At 38.4% G+C, this 22,734-nt stretch overlaps 1 protein-coding gene across 6 annotated transcripts in view; it reads right to left on the bottom strand.

Moving 5' to 3' along the window:
- The window catches only part of SOAT1 (sterol O-acyltransferase 1), a 58,462-nt gene that overhangs the window by 5,431 nt on the left and 30,297 nt on the right, over positions 1-22,734 (bottom strand). For all 6 annotated transcript variants that reach the window (XM_059903771.1, XM_059903750.1, XM_059903764.1 and 3 more), the window contains 9 exons: positions 7,980-8,128; positions 6,745-6,804; positions 5,916-6,023; positions 4,744-5,026; positions 3,925-4,003; positions 3,275-3,356; positions 2,925-2,970; positions 2,082-2,211; positions 375-472 (listed from right to left, as the gene is read on the bottom strand). In XM_059903771.1, coding sequence (XP_059759754.1) covers positions 375-472; positions 2,082-2,211; positions 2,925-2,970; positions 3,275-3,356; positions 3,925-4,003; positions 4,744-5,026; positions 5,916-6,023; positions 6,745-6,804; positions 7,980-8,128 — 1,035 coding nt within the window. The remainder of the gene's footprint in view (positions 1-374; positions 473-2,081; positions 2,212-2,924; positions 2,971-3,274; positions 3,357-3,924; positions 4,004-4,743; positions 5,027-5,915; positions 6,024-6,744; positions 6,805-7,979; positions 8,129-22,734) is intronic.

Below are 22,734 nucleotides of genomic sequence, written 5' to 3'. Positions count from 1 at the left end.
TAGAATAATTTGCTGAGATCACTCCTACAGCACCAGACAGCCGATTTCAAATGAATAAAAAGTCAGCAAAAAAAAAAGTCAGCAAAGTCTCAGAATGCCCTCTGGACACCTGCTTTCCCACTGTAATCCCCAATACAGGATCCAGTAGGAACCAAATGCAGTACTAAGGGAGCAGATTTAGAGGTAGAAGAAAAGACAAGACTACGCCACTTAAATCAGTAATAAAATTTCAGACTTAATATTGGTAAAAACTGTGGAAGAAAATGATTTCACAACGTTTATGTTAAAAAGCTAGTAGCCAACAACGCTCAAATACTTAACAATGAGGACACAAATAAAATGTGAAAAGGAAGATGAGTCCAAGTACACATTACCTTATAAAACATCCTGTCACCAAAGCGTAACATCTCAGCAAAGGCATTGAGCCAGCAGTGCAAAAAGGCAAAAAAACTAAGGAACAGTATCAGCACAGCTAAAAATAAGATGAACAATATTAAGACTCTTTCCAAATAGCTCACATACCAATCAGTTAATTATATGTCATCATTTGCTTAGCTGGAATTATTTTGTAAAATTAAAGTTATTATTCCAGCTTACCCATTCTAGAAATGATACAGTGTATTTTGAAAGTTAATTATTTTAACCTAATAAAGAAATAACTTTCTTCCAAGTGGGTTTTATAGACAAAAATGACCCAGCCTGTTTTTAATGGAAATGCCTAGATGTATGGCTTAACTTGGTAGTAAAAGCCCTTTAAAATCTGGCCGTGTATTCCTCTAAACTAGCTGTTTAAAACTGGGGGAGATTTTGCCCCCAGGAGATGGCTGGCAATTCTGGAGACATTTTTGGTTATCACAATTCAAGAAGTGGGCCTTGTGCTATGATATCTAGTTGTTAGAGGCCAGGATGTGGCTAATATTCTACAATGCACATGACAGCCCCCCAAACAAAGAATTATCCAGCCCAAAATGTCAACAGTGACAAGGTTAACTTATCTCTGCCTCTACTCCCAATGTAGCAAACATCATCTGCAACTGGACTTCTGCCATTCCCAAATACTCCATACCTTTGAATCCATCCCACTACCTGGAAGCAACTTTCCACCACCTCTCTGCCCGGCAAACGACTATTTATTTTTCAATACCCAATGTTAAATGTCATCTCCACTATGAGACAAAGTTCAACAGCACCTTAGTATATTATATATTACACTATATTTTAAAATATCAATTTACATACCCATCCTTTTCATTCACTTGTTTTTTCAAAAAATATTAGTCTACTATGTATAAGACAATGTAGGAGAGGCTATGACTGGCTATAAGACACAATCCTTGAGCTTATGGAATTTGCAGCTTAGTGAGGAAGACACACATATGTAACACATATCCCATCAGAGGGACAGATAAAAGAATTTATTGGAGTAAATCTTGAGGGGCAATCATGGAGGATTACTAGCAGATGTCTGGGAGAGAGGGAGAGGAAGAAAGAACGTGATGGCAGAAAACAATACCAACATTTAATGGGTAGAGAAAAGAGAAAGAGTAAGTAAAGGAAACTAAATGTAATTAAACTGCAAGCTTCCAGAGGATAAAGAGTATGTATGTCTGGTTCACTGCTATGTATGGTATGGCCAGAAAGACAGGAGAATAAGAGAGTGGCAAGACAGACTTCAAAATGTGGTCAACAGCACCCAATGCTTCATGGAGATCAAACAGAATAAGGGCTAAGCCAACTACTGGAGGAGATTAGAGATCTTAATAAAGGCCATTTCAATGACCTGGTCTGATTAGGAGCAAGATTACAGTGACTGAAGAGTGAACGGGAAGATAAAGCATGAATACAGACTATCCACAGTCAGAGAAAGCAAAACTTGCGTGAAAGAAGACAAATGGAAAGACTGGCCAGGGACTGGAAGGATGCTTCATCTGGCAGATAGACGGAAAGAGGTTAAAGATGGGTACAGATGCAGTAGATGAGTTTATAGCAAAAAGCAGGTAAATCAAAGGTGCTCACACGCAATGGCTTTCTATTTTCCTTGCAACTTTATGAATAGCCAAATTAACCAGTACCCGTGTTACCTGGCAAGATGGAGTTAAATATACATAAGACCAGAACACGAGCGCTGAAGGGCTCCTGTTTGATATTCCGAAACAAGGGGGTGCAGAGCCTTTCAAAGACGTAGTACACATAAAAAAAGCAACCAAAAACCTGGAACATAACAAAGATAATTATAATAAAGAGAGCTTGATCAGGAAAGATGAAAAGTAATTTTTTTTTCCTTCAAAAGAACATATATATGTGACCTGTAAACTAACATTTACATATATATTCCATTTAACACTAGTATATAAGATTGCCGAACTGTAATCCTTCAGATTACAATCCTTCAGTACTCAAGCCTAATTTCTACCATACCTATTCCCAACCCTTTACCAAATGGCATTTTTGAAAGATCAGACTCTGGAATCTCTCTTTCCTGCTACATGAAACTCATAACAAAAGAACCTATTTCATAAATGGGTATTTGATTGACACAAGATTTTAAAATGGGATCTTCTGGGATTTATGATTCTGATAAAGGGTCGAGGGAGTGTCAGACCACCTCCACACAGATATACATCCAAAAATAAAATAAAAAACAGAAAGGGAGGGGGAAATTAATGTAGATGCATACTGAAGTAACCAAACGGAATTATTTTACTTAAATTTTTTTTTTTTTTAATTGTAGAAAATTAGTTTTGATGTATTGGCAAAGCAAACACCATTTACTGAACTGGGAATAGTTTAAAGACTTCAGTAAGAGTTCTAGAGCTCCCAGGAGACATGAATTAAACAACACTTTAAATATATTAAATTATTATTATATTCAAATCCCCATCTCCCACCAGCCAACAAACCTTAGGCACTTAAAAAAAATTTACCTGTGCAAACTGCATAGCCACGTAACCCCATCTTACAATGGGAGTCCTAAAACGGAAGAAACAAAATTACTTTCTAAATAAAGTAAATAAATGAACTTTAAAAAAGGTCCTCACAGTATCTTCCCACACAGAACATCATTTTTGACATAGGAAAAACTTGTATAATTCTGTCAAGAATGACTGAAATCAAATCAGATTGCTAGAATCACGATCTGGGGTTTCCCATGCCAGCAAGAAAATTAAAACCCATTCTAACTGCTCTGTAGCACTACATGAACTGGTCTACCTACCCCACCTCCTTCCTGGCACACTCCTGGTGCTACCCCATTTCTGCTTCATAATGCCATTACCTGGGATAGTTGTCACGGTAGATGAGGGTAGGAGCAAATAAGAAGTACAAGTACTGGTTGACTGTGGGTACTGGAACAGTGCCTGGAAAAGGAAAACTATGCTTAGACTGGAGGCTCTTCAATTTCTTTCAGCAAAACTGAAAGAGGAAAATAAGCACAGAATAGGGAAGACAAAAAGCTACCTCTCCTTAGCTCATGTTGTTCCTTCCTGCTCTCCCAAAATGATGACTTCTTATTCCTAAATTAATTGAATATTACCAATCCCTCTAAACTAAGTTACTCCTGTGACTTAGACATAACTTCTAGAGTTTGAAGCAGCAATTCAAGGAAAGTAAGCACACGGGGTGTAATGACTCTATTAACATTCTATACAAATAACGCAAAAGTTGCAAGAGTCTAATGATCAATGTTTTAAATTTTGGGGACCAAAGGTAAAACAGAAACAATCAGGAAACAGTGAGAAGGTCTTCCAAATCAATACAGATCATATATATATATTTTTTTCCTCCTCTCCCAACAGTTTTTTTTTTTTTTTGGATCCTTGTACTTAAAATGAAACATAATGTCTACAGAATGTAATATGCCATTCCAGTAAACACCAAAGGTTGAAATACCCTGTGAATAATCCTTTGACTTATGGAATTACATACTTGACTTCTCCTTGGCTGAATTGAGTACCCGAGGCACATTCTCTCTGACAAATGAGTGGGCCTTCATTATAAAACGAATCTACAAAGGAGGGGGGAAAAAAGATGAATTTTCTTTCATTGACTTGTCTCCTATAAGCAGCCACAGAACAGCACTAGATTATAAACACACAAAGAACTTAATTTTGTATATACCAACTCTAACTCACTTTTATGGACTAAAACAAATGAAAAACAAACTCTAAAGAGAGACATGTTATTACTCAAATTATTTTGCAACTAACAGCACCATCTGTTACAGGTATATTACAAATTAAGAAATTAAAAGCCTGTTCAAAGAAAGTCTCCTGAAAAGGTCCTTTCCATCAGTCAAACAGAGCATTACAGACAGCCAAACCGAACATTACAGATAGCCAATAAAAGTCAGAAAATTCTGAAGGGCGTACAAACAAAATAAATCTTTTAGATGGCTATATGACAAAACAATGAATCTGACACTTCAAAAGTAGAGTTTTTAATTACAAAAGTATTTTATACTTTAGATGGCTTCTACACAAAGTGTTCAAGAACAAAATTTGAATTCATCCAGAACAGTTCAATGTAATTTATTTCAATTATCAAGAATCAGAGAACACTGAAGCTAGAACGAATTTTAAAAGACAAGATGATGTAGTTTAACACTTTAATTTTATAGATAATAGCACAAAGAACCAGATATGAAAATTTATCCAACTAATACAACAAAAAATAACAATTATTATTGTTATTATTATTATTATTAACTAAGCATAGCATTGTATTGAGCAACACTCAAAACCTTACCTGTTCGAGTATAACAATGAATCGGGAAGCTGGTGGTAGTGTATACACTAATACAACATAAAGTGGTCCCAAACCTAGAACTCCAATCTGGAAGACCACAAAAAGGAAGCAATGCAAGACAGAATGGACTACTGGATGAGAACTCCTGTGATAGCCTCTGGCCCAGCGTTGAAACAGGAAATAGGGAACTGTAAGTGTACATAAGAACATGGTGCACCACGTCCACATAGCAACAGTAAGTTTGCCAAAAGCATAAGACATGAGATTGAACTCAAGCACTAGCCTGGGGAAAAAAAGCACAGAGAAAGAACTCAGAAGTGGATTTTTAATATGCACTGATTTATAAAATTAAAAACTTTCAGACCCAAAACTTTCAACTTTAGGAGACACAACAACACTAATACACAGAAGTCATGGATGTAACACTTGTGCTCCTAAGCCTCAGCTTCATAACTTATTTATCTATTTTCTAAAAGCTCTAGGATAATATGGTCTTTGAACATAAGATACCTAAACTACTAACCTAAGATAACAAGACTCTGAACTTCTCAAAGATTAGATTCTGACATTAATACATTTTAAAGTCTAAAATATGCTATGGGAAATATTTAAATATTTAAAATATTTAAATGTTTAAATAGCAATCATTTATGTACAAAAGATGATTTTGCAGAATGAAATAGTACAATTCGAAAATCTAATATACTATTATGATTATCTCAAATTTTAATTTACTAATAAAGCACATAATTCAATGTATGATTATCACACTGTCATTTTTAGTTATAATTTGATTTTTATATTAAAAATATCATGTTTTTCAAATGTTAAATTCCAATAAACTACCTATTTTTAGAAACAACTTAAAATGCATACCCATAGCAGAAAAATTGGTAAGTCATATATACAATATTCTCTCATTTAGGAAAATTACCTAGAAACTACTAAGATGGTCTATTAAAATAGACCATTTTAAAAATAAAAGTCATAAAACTTCTAATATTCTTTTTAGTTGTACTTTTCAGGAGAGAGAACTCTCACCCTCAAATCAGCTGCTTTGGGATTTTCTGAAGCAATTTAACCAAATCATCTTTTTTCAAAATTTAAGTATAGTGAAAACTCCCAACACCCCATGCATCAACTAAGCAAACAGGTATACAATACTGTCTTACCTTCCTTCATCAATGTAATCTACTACAAGTGTGCTGAGAATGAAGAGAATGAGGAGGGCAATGAACATGTGATATATCGTTCTGATGTGGTCCACCTCAAACAGCTCACTGTAAATGTAGTTCAAAGAAAATTAATCGATATTTAACTTTAAAACACCATATATTAAAGACTTTACTTCAAAGCAGTTCAGAAGATGCTTAATCCACACTCCAAAAACATCTCAAACAGTAATCACAGAACATTACTCACGAATATCAGTATTCTAATGAAGAAATCAATGATAATCAACTCAGACAGCATTTCAAAAGAAATATTCATTACCTACTCAAAATGTACCTTTAATTTTCAGTTCACAAATGAAGTTGCCACAATTAATTTACATTGCCTATTTTTTTCCCATAAAATCTACACAATCGGGGTTCTAAAATAAGTAAATCTGAGAAAACCATCAAGTCTCAAAGTTGGCTAGCCAAAGAAGAGATGAAAAAAATTTATGTATCAAGAAGACAGCACCATCGAAACTCTCTTGAAGTGGTTTACCTAATTAGAAAATTTCTGTTCTAGCAGCACAACTTCAAGGAATTTATCAGAGGACCAATAACCATTCTTATCTCCAACTCCTCCTTTGAAACTAGATACAGAACCAAAAGATCAGAAAGGAGGAGCAAGAGATGGCAAATGTACAAAAACAAGTATCAAAACCAATGTATTACATGAATACAGAACAAACCTATTAAACATTCATAGAGTACTCAGTGATTCTAACCATCAGAATAGTTTGATTTTTAAAAATTCAAATAATTAACAAAAGCAACTAAAAATACTCACTCTAAGAGAGATCGCCTTATAACAAAAATCTTTCCATGTTCTGGAGGTGCTCTCAGATCTCTGGGAAGAGCAAAAAATTAAAATATGAGTACTTCAAGTATTACAAGAAATTTAAACCTATGGATAAGAAAAGCAATATTACCAACTACAGCTTATAATATTAACTGCCTTCTCACTATGATCCAGGTACTGTGTTAGGGTTTTATGCATGTTTTGTCATTTGCTCCTTCTGAACAATGCTGTGAGGTAGGTGCAGACATATCTGATTAGGAAGGAAGAGATGTTAGGTAAACCTAACTAGAGCAGCACTCAAAAAGACCCCACAGCCCAGCCCCTATGGAGATGCATTCCTGGAATCACAGGCTGACAACCACTCTTCCTTCTCCTAAACACCCCTAAGGACAAGCCTCCAGCCATACTTTACTCAGTTCGCATACTATTTTTGGTCTGTCCTCCAAAACTGCACTGATATGTATGATACCCTCCCCTAAGGTCTTCCAACAACCCCCAACAGCCTCCTGATCTAAAAGGTTACCTCCAGTTACTAAAACCTCACATTTTAACATCTAACATTATCACCTTCTTTAGGGCTTCTTGCAGTACCATTAGCACCTCTGCTATGGTTAGCTATTCTGGTCAAAACAGTTCTCCAGAACAGGAGACTGACAGAGACCAAAGAGGCATAAAACCAAGGAAAGCACAAAATGGCAAATTAGCACACACTGGCCTTGGATAGCCTTCCCTCTACTGCTCTGGATGACTGACCAATTAAAATAACGTATACTAATTGCACTGTACTTTATTACAAGTACTGTATAGAGTACAATAGAGAGGCAGTATAAGACACAGTGAAGAGCACGGACACTGGGTTCAAATCCCCACTGTGTAATCTTGGACAACATTTAACTGCTTCGTGCTTCAGTTTCCTAACCTGTAATATGCAGCTATATTATGTGCCTCACAGGGTCATTGTTTGGTTTAAATGTAAAGCATTCAGCAAGTGTTGGCTATGTTATTTTATAAGTCAGCATGGTCTTAAATGAGGCATGCATGTTTGTTATAATCCACATATTAAGATGAAGAAACCCACCCTTCAAGTGTTTAAAATAGCAATACATGGCTAATAAAAGGTAGTGTGGTGTGAATCCAGGCTTTTTTAGTGCAATCCACATTGAGACCACTGAGCTGTGCTAGAGTAGACTTGTGCATTAGAAGAAACTATTACTCATACTTACTTAGCTCTGTGGCTGTTCTCTCCTTCAAGAACAGAAAAGGATGTGAGAGCACAACCACCATTGTCTAATGATGCAGATTTTTCTATGAGATTGGTCACAAAATCATCAAAGTGACTGCCAACTTCCTTCATAAAAAAGGGCTTCAATTCCTAGAATTTTAAGACAAATAAAGGAAAACATTAGGAGCTAACTAGCTTATGAGTTGTTGACATTTTTTAAAGGGTTCTCCTAAATAGAGCTGGATCAAAAGGAATCCATGATAAGTGAATTCACAGGAATAAAAACAGAAAAGTGATTTCTACAGCTGACCTGTAGTTTCAGAAACTGCTACTGAAAAAGCAACATGATGATTTGTCTTTTTAAGAATGTATACCCTTTGGACTTCCCTGGTGGCACAGTGGTTAAGAGTCCGCCTGCCAGGGCTTCCCTAGTGGCGCAGTGGTTGAGAATCTGCCTGCCGATGCAGGGGACACGGGTTCGAGCCCTGTTCTGGGAAGATCCCACATGCTGCGGAGCAACTAGGCCCGTGAGCCACAACTACTGAGCCTGCGCATCTGGAGCCTGTGCTCCGCAACAAGAGAGGCCACGATAGTGAGAGGCCCGTGCACTGCAATGAAGAGTGGCCCCCGCTTGCCTCAACTGGAGAAAACCCTCGCACAGAAACGAAGACCCAACACAACCAAAAATAATTAATTAATTAATTAATTAATGTAAAAAAGAAAAAAATGAATATCTGCTTAAAAAAAAAAAAAAAAAAGAATCCGCCTGCCAATACAGGGGACACGGGTTCAAGCCCTGGTCCGGGAAGATCCCACATGCTGCGGAGCAACTATGCCCGTGTGCCACAACTGCTGAGCCTGCGCTCTAGAGCCCACGAGCCACAACTACTGAAGCCCATGCACCTGGAGCCCACACTCCGCAACAAGAGAAGCCACTGCAATGAGAAGCCCGCGCACCGCAACAAAGAGTAGCCCCGTTTGCCGCAAATAGAGAAAGCCCGCGCGCAGCAACGAAGACCCAACGCAGCCAAAAAAATTAAAATAAATAAAATAAAAATTTTAAAAAAGCATGTATACACTTTTAGGCATAAATCAAAGTAATCACCTATTAAATGAACTCCTACGAATGATATACAAAAACAGAATAACAGAAATGCTAAAAATGACATTATTTTTTTCTCTTCAAATTTTTATACGGAAAACAAAAATCAATATTATGTCACCATTATATAATTTTAAGTCCCCTTTCTTCTCAAGCAACCCCTTCAGCACCAAGTGTCCAGTGTTTATATTGAATATTTTAAGTCATGTCATTTCTCTGTGATACCAACATTTATACAATAATGTATATTCCTACCTCCACAGCTATATAGTTATCTAACTATAACACACACTTTTATAACACAGAATTGTTATACATTTTAACACTTTAAAACTTACAGTTTTTGAAAAGTATGAGGCAAAAAAAATTTTTTTCTTCAAATTATAATGGGCCACCTACTGTGGATGCTCAAATTGTAAATTGTGGTATTTTAAAATTGGCAGGACTCATCTACACAAAGGAAAACAAAGTGTTACTAATTTTTCAAGAAAAAAAAATGCTCTCTCCTCTAACTATATTATTTAGGTTGAACCTAAAATATCTGAAGTAGCCTTTTTTCTGGATTCTGTTTTTGTTTTTGTTTTTCTGGACTCTGTTTTAACAAGAGCTTGGCCAAGTCTTTTAAAAGTAAAGCCTGGGGCTTCCCTGGTGGCGCAGTGGTTAAGAATCTGTCTGCCAATGCAGGGGACACGGGTTCGAGCCCTGGTCTGGGAAGATCCCACATGCAGCGGAGCAACTAAGCCCGTGAGCCACAACTACTGAGCCCGTGAGCCACAACTACTGAGCCTGTGCATCTGGAGCCTGTGCTCCGCAACGGGAGAGGCCGTGACAGTGAGAGGCCATGACAGTGAGAGGCCGTGACAGTGAGAGACCCGCGCACCGCGATGAAGAGTGGCCCCAGCTCGCCACGGCTGGAGAAAGCCCTCGCACAGAAACGAAGACCCAACACAGCCAAAAATAAATAAATTAATTAATTAATTCAAAAAAAAAAAAAAGTAAAGCCTGAAAATATTAATGTATCTAATGGAACTGTATGAAGGTTTTTCAAACTACTTCCTTCTAGAGTTCCCAAATGTTTTTGGGGTCCCGGGCAGTGAGAACTGGGCACAAAAGCCTTTCTGTGTTCCCCATTTCTTGTTTGTAGGAAATAGGCTTCATTCAGCCTCCTTGACCTTCCCAGAGTTCCAAAGGGAAGGTTCAAACAGCTGTTTATCAGGGAAGGGAGGGGATGCAGAAACAAGGGCGGAGCAGTCAAGAAACAATAGTGCAAGCCTTGGGACAGGGTCCTGGCTCCCCCTCAAGGAATATACAATATCTTTGAGCTCTTCTGCACAACAAAGGCCCCCACCCAGATGGAGGATGGCAACTTTAGGCTGAGTGCAAGATTCCTGGAGCACTGCCCTGTTACCTCACCACCAACCAATCAGAAGGAAGCCATACACCCTACAGCCCTCACCCCAAATTTTGCCTATAAAAACTTCTACCCCCAAACTGTAACAAGGAAGAGCCAACTGTGACTCCAAGTTGGATCTGTTTCTTTTACTTTAACCTTTGCGTTTCGTTGCTTTTGTTATTATAATCACTGTCTATAGCTGTAAGCACACATAATGGCCTGCCACCGGGAACCCCTGTCCCTCTGTCTGTTAAACTAAAAGGCCTTTGTTCAGCTCACAGAGAAACATTCTGACCCTGCCCACCTGTGAATGGCTGCAGAAAAGACAAAATTAACACATCCCCTCCTCAAGATAAATGGCCTTTTCTCTACTTCCTCACCTCCTCCCCATCTCTTCTATAAAAGAAACTGGCATCCAGACCCTGAATAAGATGGTTTTGGGGCGGGGGCGGGGGGGGGGGGCGGACCCTAGTCCGCCATCTTCTCGGTCTGCTGGCTTTCCGAATAAAGTCGCTATTCCTTGCCTCAACACCTCGTCTCCTTGATTTATTGCCCTGCTGTGCGGCGAGCAGAGTGAGCCTGGACTCGGTAACACAAACTCCGATGTTTCAGTTTATTTGGCCTCACTGTGTGTCAGGCACACAAACCTTGTTCAGTAACAATAGCTGATGGAGATGAAAAATACGAGATACACACATATGAACAATACACAGTAGACTACCTAAATGTCACCTGAGAAATAGAACCATTAATGAAAAGACTCAAAGAACATATAAAAGTTTAGCAAAGAAAGCAAACCGGAGATGACTGGAAATGCCTTTTTTGAGCTGGATGTCAAGCTGAAACCTTTAAGGATCTCAGTAAGTAGGACTTAAGATTAACTGAAAAGTGGGAGGAGGAGACAATATGATGAAAACCCAAGAGAGGAAAGTATTAGCCAAACAGAAAATGTGAATGATGCTGCCTGGTTTTAAGGACAGAAACATATAGAACCTATGTTCCCTGGAAGAAATAAAGAGTTTTATAAAATTATTTGTTCATATTAAGGTTATCAAATAGTATTTTATTTTAGTTCCTTTTGCTTGTTTCAATTATATGCCCATCTTCATTCTGAAATTTTTCAATAGGCATGATGCTGCTACCGAGTCCAAGCTCGCTCTGCTTACCGCACAACAGGCCAATAAATCGGGAGAGGAGGTGTTGAGGCAAAGAATACGACTTTATTCGGAAAGCCGGCAGACCGAGAAGATGGAGGACTAGGGTTTCCAAAAAACCATCTTATCGGGGTCTGGATGCCAGTTTCTTTTATAGAAAAGTAAGGAGGAGGAGGTGAGGAAGTAAAGTAATAAGGCCATTTATCTTGCAAAAAAGGAGGGGATGTGTTAATTTCTTCTTTTCTGTAGCCATTTACAGGTGGGCAGGGTCAGATTGTCTCCCTAAGAGCTGAACAGAGGAACTTTAGTTTAACATTCAGGCAGAGGGGCAGGGTTCCCTGAGTCAGGCCATTATGTATAATAACAAAAGCAACGAAAAGCAAAGGTTAAAGTAAAAGAAACAGATCCAATGTGGAGTCAAAATTGGCTCTTCCCTGTTACAGTGCTTCCCTAACCAAAAACAAAACAAACACCCAAAAAAGTGACACTCAAACAAAAAAAGGAGCGGGGGGTGGGCTATTTTCTCATTAAGTTCTAGCATTGGACTGCTTAATAAATGAAGGTATTTTTCAGGTACAAAAACGCTGTCTCACGTAGAAATACACTAAAAGAGAAGAAGGGAAAGAATTCGTTCATTCCACTAAGTGCTAGGTGTAGTTCTGGGCACTGCTGCAGGCACTGGAGATCCAACAATGAACAAAACCTAGTGCCTGCCCTCATGGAACTTAAAACTCCAGTGGGGGTAAACAGGACATATAGTATGCCAGATGGTGTTAGGGAAAGAAAGAAAGAGAAGGGACTGGGGGAAAGAGGGTGCTATTTTTCATAGAGAGGTCAGAGAAAGCCTCAAAAATAAGATGACGTTTGATAAGATCTGAAGAATGTAAGAGGGCAAGTTAGTCAATACCTGTGGGAAAAGTACCAGAAGAAAGAAAGCGTTAAGGGTAAAAAGCCCTGAGGCAGGAACACCCTTGAAATGTTTGAGTAATAGCAAGGAAACAGGACATTATAGTTGAAGCAAAAGAGTGATAAGAGTTGAGGTCAGAAAAGAAGGGGAGGGTGGCAGGAGAGGGGCGAAACCATGTAAGGTCTTAACACTTTACCCACTATTCACATTAGTGCATTGAAATTTTATTCAACATTAAAAAAGAAGCCTGGAATCTTTTAACTAGGATTCCTCATACTCTGGAACTAGCACCCTTCCCAATTAAGTATCGGGTTAAGTAGACCAGAAGCATGGGAAAAAAACAAGCCATAATGAATGTTATAAAAATATCAGTAAAAGCTGATATTTATCTACCCAACTCAAATGAAAAATACTCAACTTCTCACGGCACAAGCTCGTGCCTTACTACTCGCCCACAGATGAGCCGTTGCCGTACATGCCCCAAAACTTGCAATTTCCACAGCCTACAGCAACCTCCTTATCCTCACCCTCCTCATCAATCAAACCATTCTCTTTTCCCCTTCTTTTTCTCCCCATACTCCAAAACTCCTACTGTAAGCAAAGAATGTTGCCCACCATTCCAGTTCTACAAGGATCAAACCCTTGCCACTGCAGTCACCCACCCTTGAGGGGAATTCAGGATGGAGAAAACAAGGAAGCATTCCATGCTTTGGATATAATGACCCCTAGACAGTAAATTGCACATCTAAGGAAAATTTTCAAATGGCCCCAGATTCTTGTATCTTCCTGTACATAGAAAAGTACTAAAATCATTAATTTGAGATGTCTATTCTTTGTGATTAGCAGTAATCCTCCTATGCTTGACTACATGTTTTTCCCAGGCAAAAATCTCATATATATCCTGGCTCCTCTCCTGCCTCTTTTTTTTATTATTATTAATTAATTAATTAATTTTTATTTATTTTTGGCTGTGTTGGGTCTTCGTTTCTGTGCGAGGGCTTTCTCTAGTTGCGGCGACCGGGGGCCACTCTTCATTGCGGTGCGCGGGCCTCTCACTATCGCGGCCTCTCTTGTTGCGGAGCACAGGCTCCAGACGCGCAGGCTCAGTAGTTGTGACGCACGGGCCTAGTTGCTCTGCGGCATGTGGGATCTTCCCAGACCAGGGCTCGAACCCGTGTCTCCTGCATCGGCAGGCAGACTTTCAACCACTGCGCCACCAGGGAAGCCCTCTCCTGCCTCTTTTGAACAGTCTCCTCAGAGCCACTAAGAGGCTATTTCTTGGGGTATGAGGTCCCTGAATAAGGTTCCTGAATAAAAGCTTAACTCACAACTTTTACCTTTTGAGCTGTTCTTTCAGTGGACAGTGAAACTGAGCAGGAGCCTACATGGCCCTTCCAGGTATAAAAGCCTTTCTGTGTTTCCTGTTTCTTGTTTGTAGGAAAAAAGCTTGAGCCTCCTAGACCTTCCCAGAGTTCTAAAGGGCAGATTCATGCAGTTACTAATTAGGGAATGCAGAAACAAAGGAAAAGCAGTCAAGAAAGATAGTTCAACAATAAAACAGAGTCCTAGTTCCTCCTCAAGGGATATACATAACAATCTGATACATATCTTCGAATTGTTCTACAGGAACAATTCCAGGTGGAAGATGGGAACTGCAGGCTCAGACCCCAGACTGGTCTCACCCAGAAGGTTGATTTGAGATTCCTGGAACAGCACACTGTTACCTCACCAGCAACCAATCAGAAGAAAGTCATACACCCTACAGCCGCCACCCCAAATGTTGCCTTTAAAAACTCTTCCCTGAAAACCACCCAGAGTTCATGTCTTCTGAGCATGAGCCACTCATTCTCCTTGTGTAAGCAAATAGGGTAGGGGGTCCCCAGAGAAAGAAAACTAGGCATGGCTTTCTTGACATATGAGAAGCCATTTTTGGCCTAAGTAATATTGTGATCTAAGCCTGGTCACAATGCTTGCCCTTGAACAGATCTCATAATTAATGATCTTAAGGGAAGTAAGGGAATGCAGAACAAAGGAAAAGGAGTTAAGAAACAATAGTCCTAGTTCCTCCTCAAGGGATATACATAATATCTTTGAGTTCAGCAGGAACTAAGGCCCTCACGCGGGTGGAGGATGGAGTAACGATGTTGACCCTCATGACTTCAACTAAAGTTTAGACTCTGTGGACTTTCAGCCCAATTCTATGTTTCTCAGCTCAAGCCCCTCCATGAATATGCATGTACCCTTGGCTTAAAACTTCCCCAATTTTGCTGTTGGGGAGACAATGCTTTGGGAAAGATCCCCAGTGTTCTCCAAGTAATAAATCCTTCTCCCACTCTTTGCCTTGGTTGTGTCTTTTGGCTTGACACCCACCAAGAAGTGAACCCAGTTTTTCGGGTAACACTTGCTTGGTCCTTACAATAACTTTTCTCTGCTCCAAACTCTGATGTTTTGGTTGTTTGGTTTCACACTGCACCAGGCACACAAACTTGGGTTTGACAACAACAGCATGAAGGCATTTCTTAATGCTGATGATATAAAATTCACATTTTATGGCAAGACGAGAAAGATTTAAACATAATATTTTCCTTTGCCTGTTTGGACCTCCTCCCTCCCCCCTTTAGTGTGTATTGTGCATGTGCATTAACCAAACCTCCTTAGCAGATAACATTCTTTCTTAATCTCATCAAGGGTCACAACTCCTTAGGAGATAACCTTCCTTCTTAATCTTGTAAGGGGCCCCAAAGACCATGACCTACTACCTGCTTTGTACCTCTAGATCTGGATTGTGTCAACTGTCAATAATCTGTCATTTAATGTACAGCCCTCTATCTCAAAAACTTAATATAACTGTCTATGACCTCTCATAGGCAGAACAGTTCTTGGAAATTTCTGAGAGGCTGTTCCCAGGTTATAATCCTCAATTTGGCGTGAATAAGATTGTCCACTTCTTTCTTAGAAGGACTTACTAATTTTTTTCATCAACGATGCCTTTGTCCTCTTTCTCTGAGGAATTAAAGTTGATTGAAGCTGCTGCCACTGGGACACAAGGAAGAACTCTATTGTGGACACTATTAAGTTTCCTTAACCTCCTCCTTTCATGTATCCAAGTACTGATAGAAATAAAGAGTGACTGCTTATTACTGTCAATCCCTTTGTAAGAGGGAATACACGGAAGCACAGTACAAGAAGTGCTCCACTTCTGCCTTTTTCTGAGTTCTTCTATTTCATGAAACTTGTGTTAATTAGCACTTCAAAACGTGACCACAATAAATCTGTCTAAAAATGTCTATCAGTAACCTGAAAAGGAGACAAGCTTATAGGCTTTCTAATTTACTTATCTTCTCAATCTCATCTCTATTAACATTAACTTCACCCAGCCCATGGACTATATGATTGTCCCAGCACAACAGATGGACAGAAGGAAAACAGAAGGAAGGAGGCAGGCAGTTAACTAGAAACTAGAAAAGCAAGGTGCTTAGATAATCTATCAAAGAACCTCATTTTTAAAACAAGCAGTTAAAGGAGACAACCTCTAAGATTCTAAGAATGGGGAACAACCACCAAGAAGCAAAGATTCTACGGTTGGAACGCAGTGAAGGCACGCACGAGTGATCAGAGACGAGGCTGGAGAAACAAATAGGGTCTATAGTTCATGACAGATGTTTTAAGGTTTTTGTTTGTTTGTTTGTTTTTTGCCACGTCACTCGGCTTGTGGGATCTTAGTTCCCTAACCGGGGATTTATTTATTTATTTATTTATTTAGGCCGCGCTGTGTCTCAGTTGCGGCACACGGGATCTTCAGTTGCAGCATGCGGACTCCTTAGCTGTGGCATGCATGTGGGATCTAGTTCCCCGACCAGGGATTGAACCCGGGACCCCTGCATTGGGAGCATAGAGTCTTACCCACCTGACCACCAGGGAAGTTCCCCCAATCAGGGATTGAACCTGGGCCCTCAGCAGTGAAAGCAAGGAGGAGTCCTAACCACTGGACCACCAGGGAATTCCCCCATTTTAAGAATTTTTCATTTTATCCTAAGGGCAACTGAAAACCAATGTGTTTTAAGCGCAAGGTTTATAAACATATTCAGATTTGCACTTCAGAAAGAGAACGCTTCTAAAAAGCCTTCCAAACAGAGATTACTTTGGACTGAGTCTTAAAATGAGAAAAGAGCAGGGTCGTTTACGGATAAAGTAACCCTTACAGAGGCATGAAAAATTTTTAAAGTAGGTTGAGAGAAAGAAACACAAAATAAACATGTATACTCTGAGTAGAGAGTATAAAATATTATACTCTGGAACTTCCAGGTTGGTGAACCCATGGTGACGCAGGGAGAATGGCTCACTCAGAGAGCATGGAAGCTCCGCACCCTTTCCCCATACTTGCCCTGTGCACCTCTTCCACCTGGCTGTTCCTGAGCTATTATATCCTTTTATAATAAACTGGTGATCTAGTAAATAAAAAAAATTAAGAAATAAAAATTATACTCTGACTTCACAAGGTCATATCACTAGTTCATGAATTACTTGTTTCTTTGATTCACCACCTGGCTTTGCACAGAGAATCTTTTAACCTCACAGTGGCATGGAACCAGAAACCTGACCTTTTCGGGCAAAGCAAGTAACACAACAGAACAGGTAATACAGCGTTTAAATTGAATCCCCAAGAGAGGGCTCCCCTAACAATTCACTCTAACGTATATTGCATCTTATTCTTTTCCATCATTGCACTTAATCTAAAATGCTTAATATTTCTATTTTTTGGTGTCTTAATGTCCACCTCCCCCACCTGACTTTAAAACCATGTCTATTTGTTAACCACTCTACAGTCACCTCTCAGCAAAACAACTGCCAAGACTGTATGTGTTAAATATATTTCCAGACAGCTTTTGATATCAACTCCTGCCCCCGAAACCCCTACTCATACCACTGCTTGCTTTATTCGATATCTGTTATAAAGCAGAAAGTAGATATCTAAAACAAAACAAAACTACATAGCCCTGACTTCTTTGTGGAAACTATAAAGGGAAAGGAACTAAAAATCACTACTGTTGTTATTGTTGATAATGGCTGTTAATAACTGAATGACTGCTTTATGCTAGATACTCTCTTAGGGGCTTTTAAATATTATTTCTAGTCTTAAAACAGTCTTTGAAGTAGGCAATAGAATTCCTATTTTACATATGAGAGATCTAAGCGTGAACAAGTCAAGTGATGTGACTTACCCAAGGTCACCACTTGTAGGCTATAGAACTAGGATCAGAACTCCAGTCTATCTGACCTCAGAGTTCGCATTATATTATATTGCTTTCCACTGTACTTTATATAAAATAGCTTCTATATGATTAGCGCCATAAGCCAAAAGAGTAAAACCTAAAATGTCAATGATGTACATACATGTAGCCTGAAAATGGTAGGTAATCCAGTAAACAGGTGTTGTTTAGCTTAGTTCTGTTACAAACATTTCATCTGAAGGCATCCGTGTAGAAGAGGTTTAAAGTCCTAAATGGTGCATTGTAATAAATTCCTCCTACATAGTCAAAAAAAGTCTTGAGTGTAACTATTACATAATCCTTAATACAGGAAGCCAAAGGTTCAAGATAAACCAGAAACTAATCAAATTAGAGCTCTGAATTTTAATCCCTTTTTATTTAAAATAAAATTCATCCTGGGCTATTTCCCAATTTAAGTTAGACTACAATATTCTTGATATCATATTGTTATCAGTCTAAACTGAGCTGAAACACATTTATTTACCTGAATCTACTTAGGTAGCTCCTGCATCTTAACTATCCAAATGGTATATATTACAGTTTCTTATCATCACTGCCTACCTCCTTCACTTCATTAGCCATTATTAAATGCTAGAAAACAAGAAAGGAGTAAAAATATTACATTCCCAGTAGTTACCAAATGATGCATCCGTACAAATGACTATCATGAAATAATTTTTTAAAAATCACATTTTCAAAGAATATTTTAACACAAAAAAAGCCACAAAATGATGTTAAGAAAAATATACAACTGAATATATAAATGGATGCTGATTTTGCTAATGTATCTGACACAGATGCCTGCATGTGTCTACTTGGATCTGTGCATACAATATAAGAAGGAAAACAAATTACTGGAGAAAATAAACCAAAATATTATCTCCAAGTGGTGGGCATATGGGTGGTAAGTGTTTCCTTTTTATACTTTGTCTCATAAATTTTCTGCAATGAGCCTATATTACTTCTATAATCAGAAAAAAAAAACTACACTAATTAAGAAAATATATTCCTCCTGTTCTTCAAACAATCCTCCTGTTGTGATATGGTATCAAAACATTAAAATAAAATCTTTTAAACCTTGCACTTTTTTTCTAAAAGAAGGTACCTTATCTAATCTGTCACTGATCTTTGGCACTATGGAAAAAAAAAGCTGCCAAGTGAATTACACTACACAGCACAGTGTTTTCTTGTTTCCAGAGACATTACAAAACAGAGAGTAACCATCACCTGTAAGATCTTCAATAGAGCTCTAAAATCATGTAGTTTCTTACCAAGAATACCAACGTACAGTGACATCACCTAAGAGCTTTCAATGAACAATTTAAAGGTATCTAACTCAATTGCTGTTCCTCTTGCTTATCCATTTTGTAGATAGTATTCTCGGCTAGCATGAGAACAGAAACGACGTCTTCAAAATCTCAGCACCTACTGTAGTGCCTGACAGACAAAGGAACCAAGTAAGTGTTGTTCATGGAACTAAATTACTGAACATTCCTAAGGGGGAATGCGGCAGGTACATTTCTTCATTTTGTAAATAAGTGATGAAATCATAAAGAACAATGAACTGACCTTCCCAAAGTTTATCAAAGCAGACTAGAGACTAATATATTTATTTATGTATTTAAGTAAAATGAGGAAAGGCAGAAAGGGAAACAGAAGAATGTAGTCACACTTACACAGCCAAAAGAAGGTAAGATTTGACCAGAAGATCAGGGGTAGTAAACTACAATGGATAATTGGATAGTTATTATAGTGACTGTTAATTGTCAACCTATCATTTCCCACCCCCTTCCTTAGTACTAGAACCCCTAATTTTTACCTGGGCACCTAAATGCCCAGAATAAATAAATTTCCCAGTCTCCCTTTGCACCTAGGTGTGGCCAGGTGACTAAGTTCTTGCCAATGAGATACAGGCAGAATCGGTTTGACAAAACCTCCAGAAAAACTTCCTTAACAGACAGCTGGCACCTGTTCCTTGCCGCCTTTCTTCCCCTACATCAATTCTGCTCTTTGAAACTCAGATGAAATGGCTGAAGCCACTTGGACAATGAGAAGACAAATCACAGCCTACAAATGGTGAGGCGGGGAGGCAGAAGGAGGAGTCGCTGAGGACCAGAGTCACCATACCAGCTGTGGACCTCTCACCTCTGGATCATTGACACAAGAGGAAAATGCACTTCTATCTTGTTTAAGCCACAATTATTTGTGTTCATCTTGCGTTGCTATTACGGCACAAGCTAATCTCAACTTATACAAATGATCAAAGAATTTCTGGGCAGAAAACACTTAGACTTGTCTTTCCAGCAGTCTGCCAACAAATCAAATAAGTTGGCACTATCCAAAAACTTCTTTAGTTTACTTGAACAAGTGATAAGCCATGAAGAGGAGGCCTCGTTTGTAGACATGCCATTTGAGTCGTACTCATTACACATCGCTCATTTAATGGTTAGGCAACTGCACTAGATACTGATATGAAAAACAACACTAGAAATGCTATATAAGAAGCAAGTGAAATATAAATATGTATTTTTAAGAAGCAGAAAGAGAAAGTAATTTTTCATCCCTTCAATTTTCACATTAGACCTAACATTTCCTCTATAAAATTGTGTACATTAATAAAAGTTCTACAAACATCGATAGTAAAGATATCCTCTTTTCTCTTCTCAACATACTCACTTTCCTCTGGAAACTGTCCTCAAAGGTGAGGACAGGCACCCCGTGTCCAGGTTAGGGCTGTACTATATGGCCCTGCCCTTCTGAACAAAATTCAATTCTCTCTCTCATAGACCTGAAACTCTGAGCTTAGAAAGCGTGACTGGAAACCTTATTAACTGAAAAATTCAGAAATAGCTGAACTCTTGCCATTAAAATAAATATCCTTTCCAAAGCCTGAGCGTGTTCAACTTCTCCTAGGATTCTATGAGATACATTAATCTTTCAAATACACTTCCTTTTATGCTTAAATAAGGCAAAGTAGGTTTCTGGTATCTGCAACCAATAGAAAAAATATAAAACAATGTTAAAGCTAATTTCTCTACTAATGTAGAGAATGTAGCTCTGATGTAGCTGGTTGGAACCTAATCATTTGAATCTCCCTTGGACTGTTCCAAGATCTTTAAAGGCTTGTTACAATACAATTCTAAGGATTTCAAAAGGTCATACATAGTGCTGTATGACCCCACTAGCACCATATTTTTTTTTTTAATTAAGTACTTCAAAGTTTTTTTATGACAGCATTTAGACCTAGAAGTGACCTTAAAAAATTCAATCAGTTCAACCCACTAATGTCATCACCTCTCTCATTTCTCTTCCCTTAGGACTAAAGAGCTTGCTCAGTACTTGACAACCTTCTTCACACCTTTCTCCTTAATAGGAGCTCCTCTATCTGTATATATAAATTTTCACTGAATTCTTTGTAAGTTGCCATATTTAGCAAATAAAAATATAGGAGACCCCCCCCCACTATATATATTTAGGACAGTTGGTTAAATTTGAATTTGATAAACAACTAACTTTTTTAGTCTAGGTATGTCCCGAATATTGCATGATGACCAACAAACTATCTGTGGTTTGCCTGAAATTCAAATTTATCTAGGCATACTGTATTTTATCTGACAACTCTAGTGCCATGGAGCCGAAAGAGTTGCCCAGTAAGAGCTATAGTCTATCTATTCCCTTTACAACAGGAAGTAGAGAATTAGGAGCAAAAGTTTAAGTTAGCTACACAATGATGACACAGACTGTTAGAGCTGAAGGGTACCCCGGAGATAACTAGTCCAGTGTTCTTACTTTAAACATTAGGGTAAGAGTGTCCAACTGGGTTGGAACATGACACCAAATTACCAATGATTAGAAAGATTGTTTATTTTCATTTGTCTCTAAAATTATTTCTAAAATCCCACAAGGGAAAAGAACAAGTAAATTTCATGGCTCTGAACAATATTCACATACCTGCCACCTCAATGGTCATTTCGTATTAGTAAATGTTATTAACAAAGCAAACAAAAACACATAACCAGTTAGACATCACTGTTATGAATGGGATAATTTAAGTAAATAAGATTGCATACATAAAGCACCTACCTAGTATAAGGCCTAGCCCATAACAGGACTTCTAAATGTAGTTCCCTTCTCCTCCCTGCCTCTATTTACTCAGTCTAGAACACTAAAATATTATAGTAGCTTCCAGTCTGGTCTCATTGTCTCCAAACTCTATATCATCAACTTTGATATCAGTACAGCATTCCTAATGTATCTCCCTCAAAAACACTGCAATTAATTAATAATGGCAAGATGTTCAATCTCTTCAGATACCAAATTGCCAATTAAAACACTCCTAAGTCAAATCGTCCATAAGTTCACCAAAGGAATTTTGGTGATTCATTCAGAACAAGCAGTGTATAACAAAGAGAGTATATGCTAAGACCTTAGAAGTATAAAAGGGAGGACATCATTTCAAGCTGCGGTATTTAGAAAACTTTAGAAGCAGCAGCATTTGAGTGAGAATTTGAAGGATATACAATATTTTAATTGGTGAAGGTAGGAAGTTAAAGGAAATTTCAAGTAGAAAGAGCTTCATGAACAAGGGCATGAAGGTAGGAAAAAAATGCCTTACAATCTAGCCCAAATTTTATTTTTCTTTCTATCATGCTCCACCAGGGGCACAGATGCTAATCAAGTGTAATTTCCAAGACACAGTTTAAGTTTCTTTCCTCCATACCTCTGTTCAAGCCATGCCCTCCTTCAATAACCGGGAACAAGTCTTGCACAACACAGAGTAATAAATAATACTAGCTAAACCAACCTCCACCTTTCCCTCAGCTTCTATTCCCTTACTTCATCCATTTCTTTCTCTCTCCTTCAAATCTTTCCAACTGACCAAACTACAGAATATAATATTATTCACTGATTAATATATAAAGTAGAGAAG

The sequence above is a fragment of the Balaenoptera ricei genome, chromosome 1, assembly GCF_028023285.1.
Source record: "Balaenoptera ricei isolate mBalRic1 chromosome 1, mBalRic1.hap2, whole genome shotgun sequence".
In the NCBI taxonomy this organism is placed as follows: Eukaryota; Metazoa; Chordata; class Mammalia; order Artiodactyla; family Balaenopteridae; genus Balaenoptera; species Balaenoptera ricei.
This window is presented reverse-complemented; position numbering and strand designations above follow the sequence as displayed.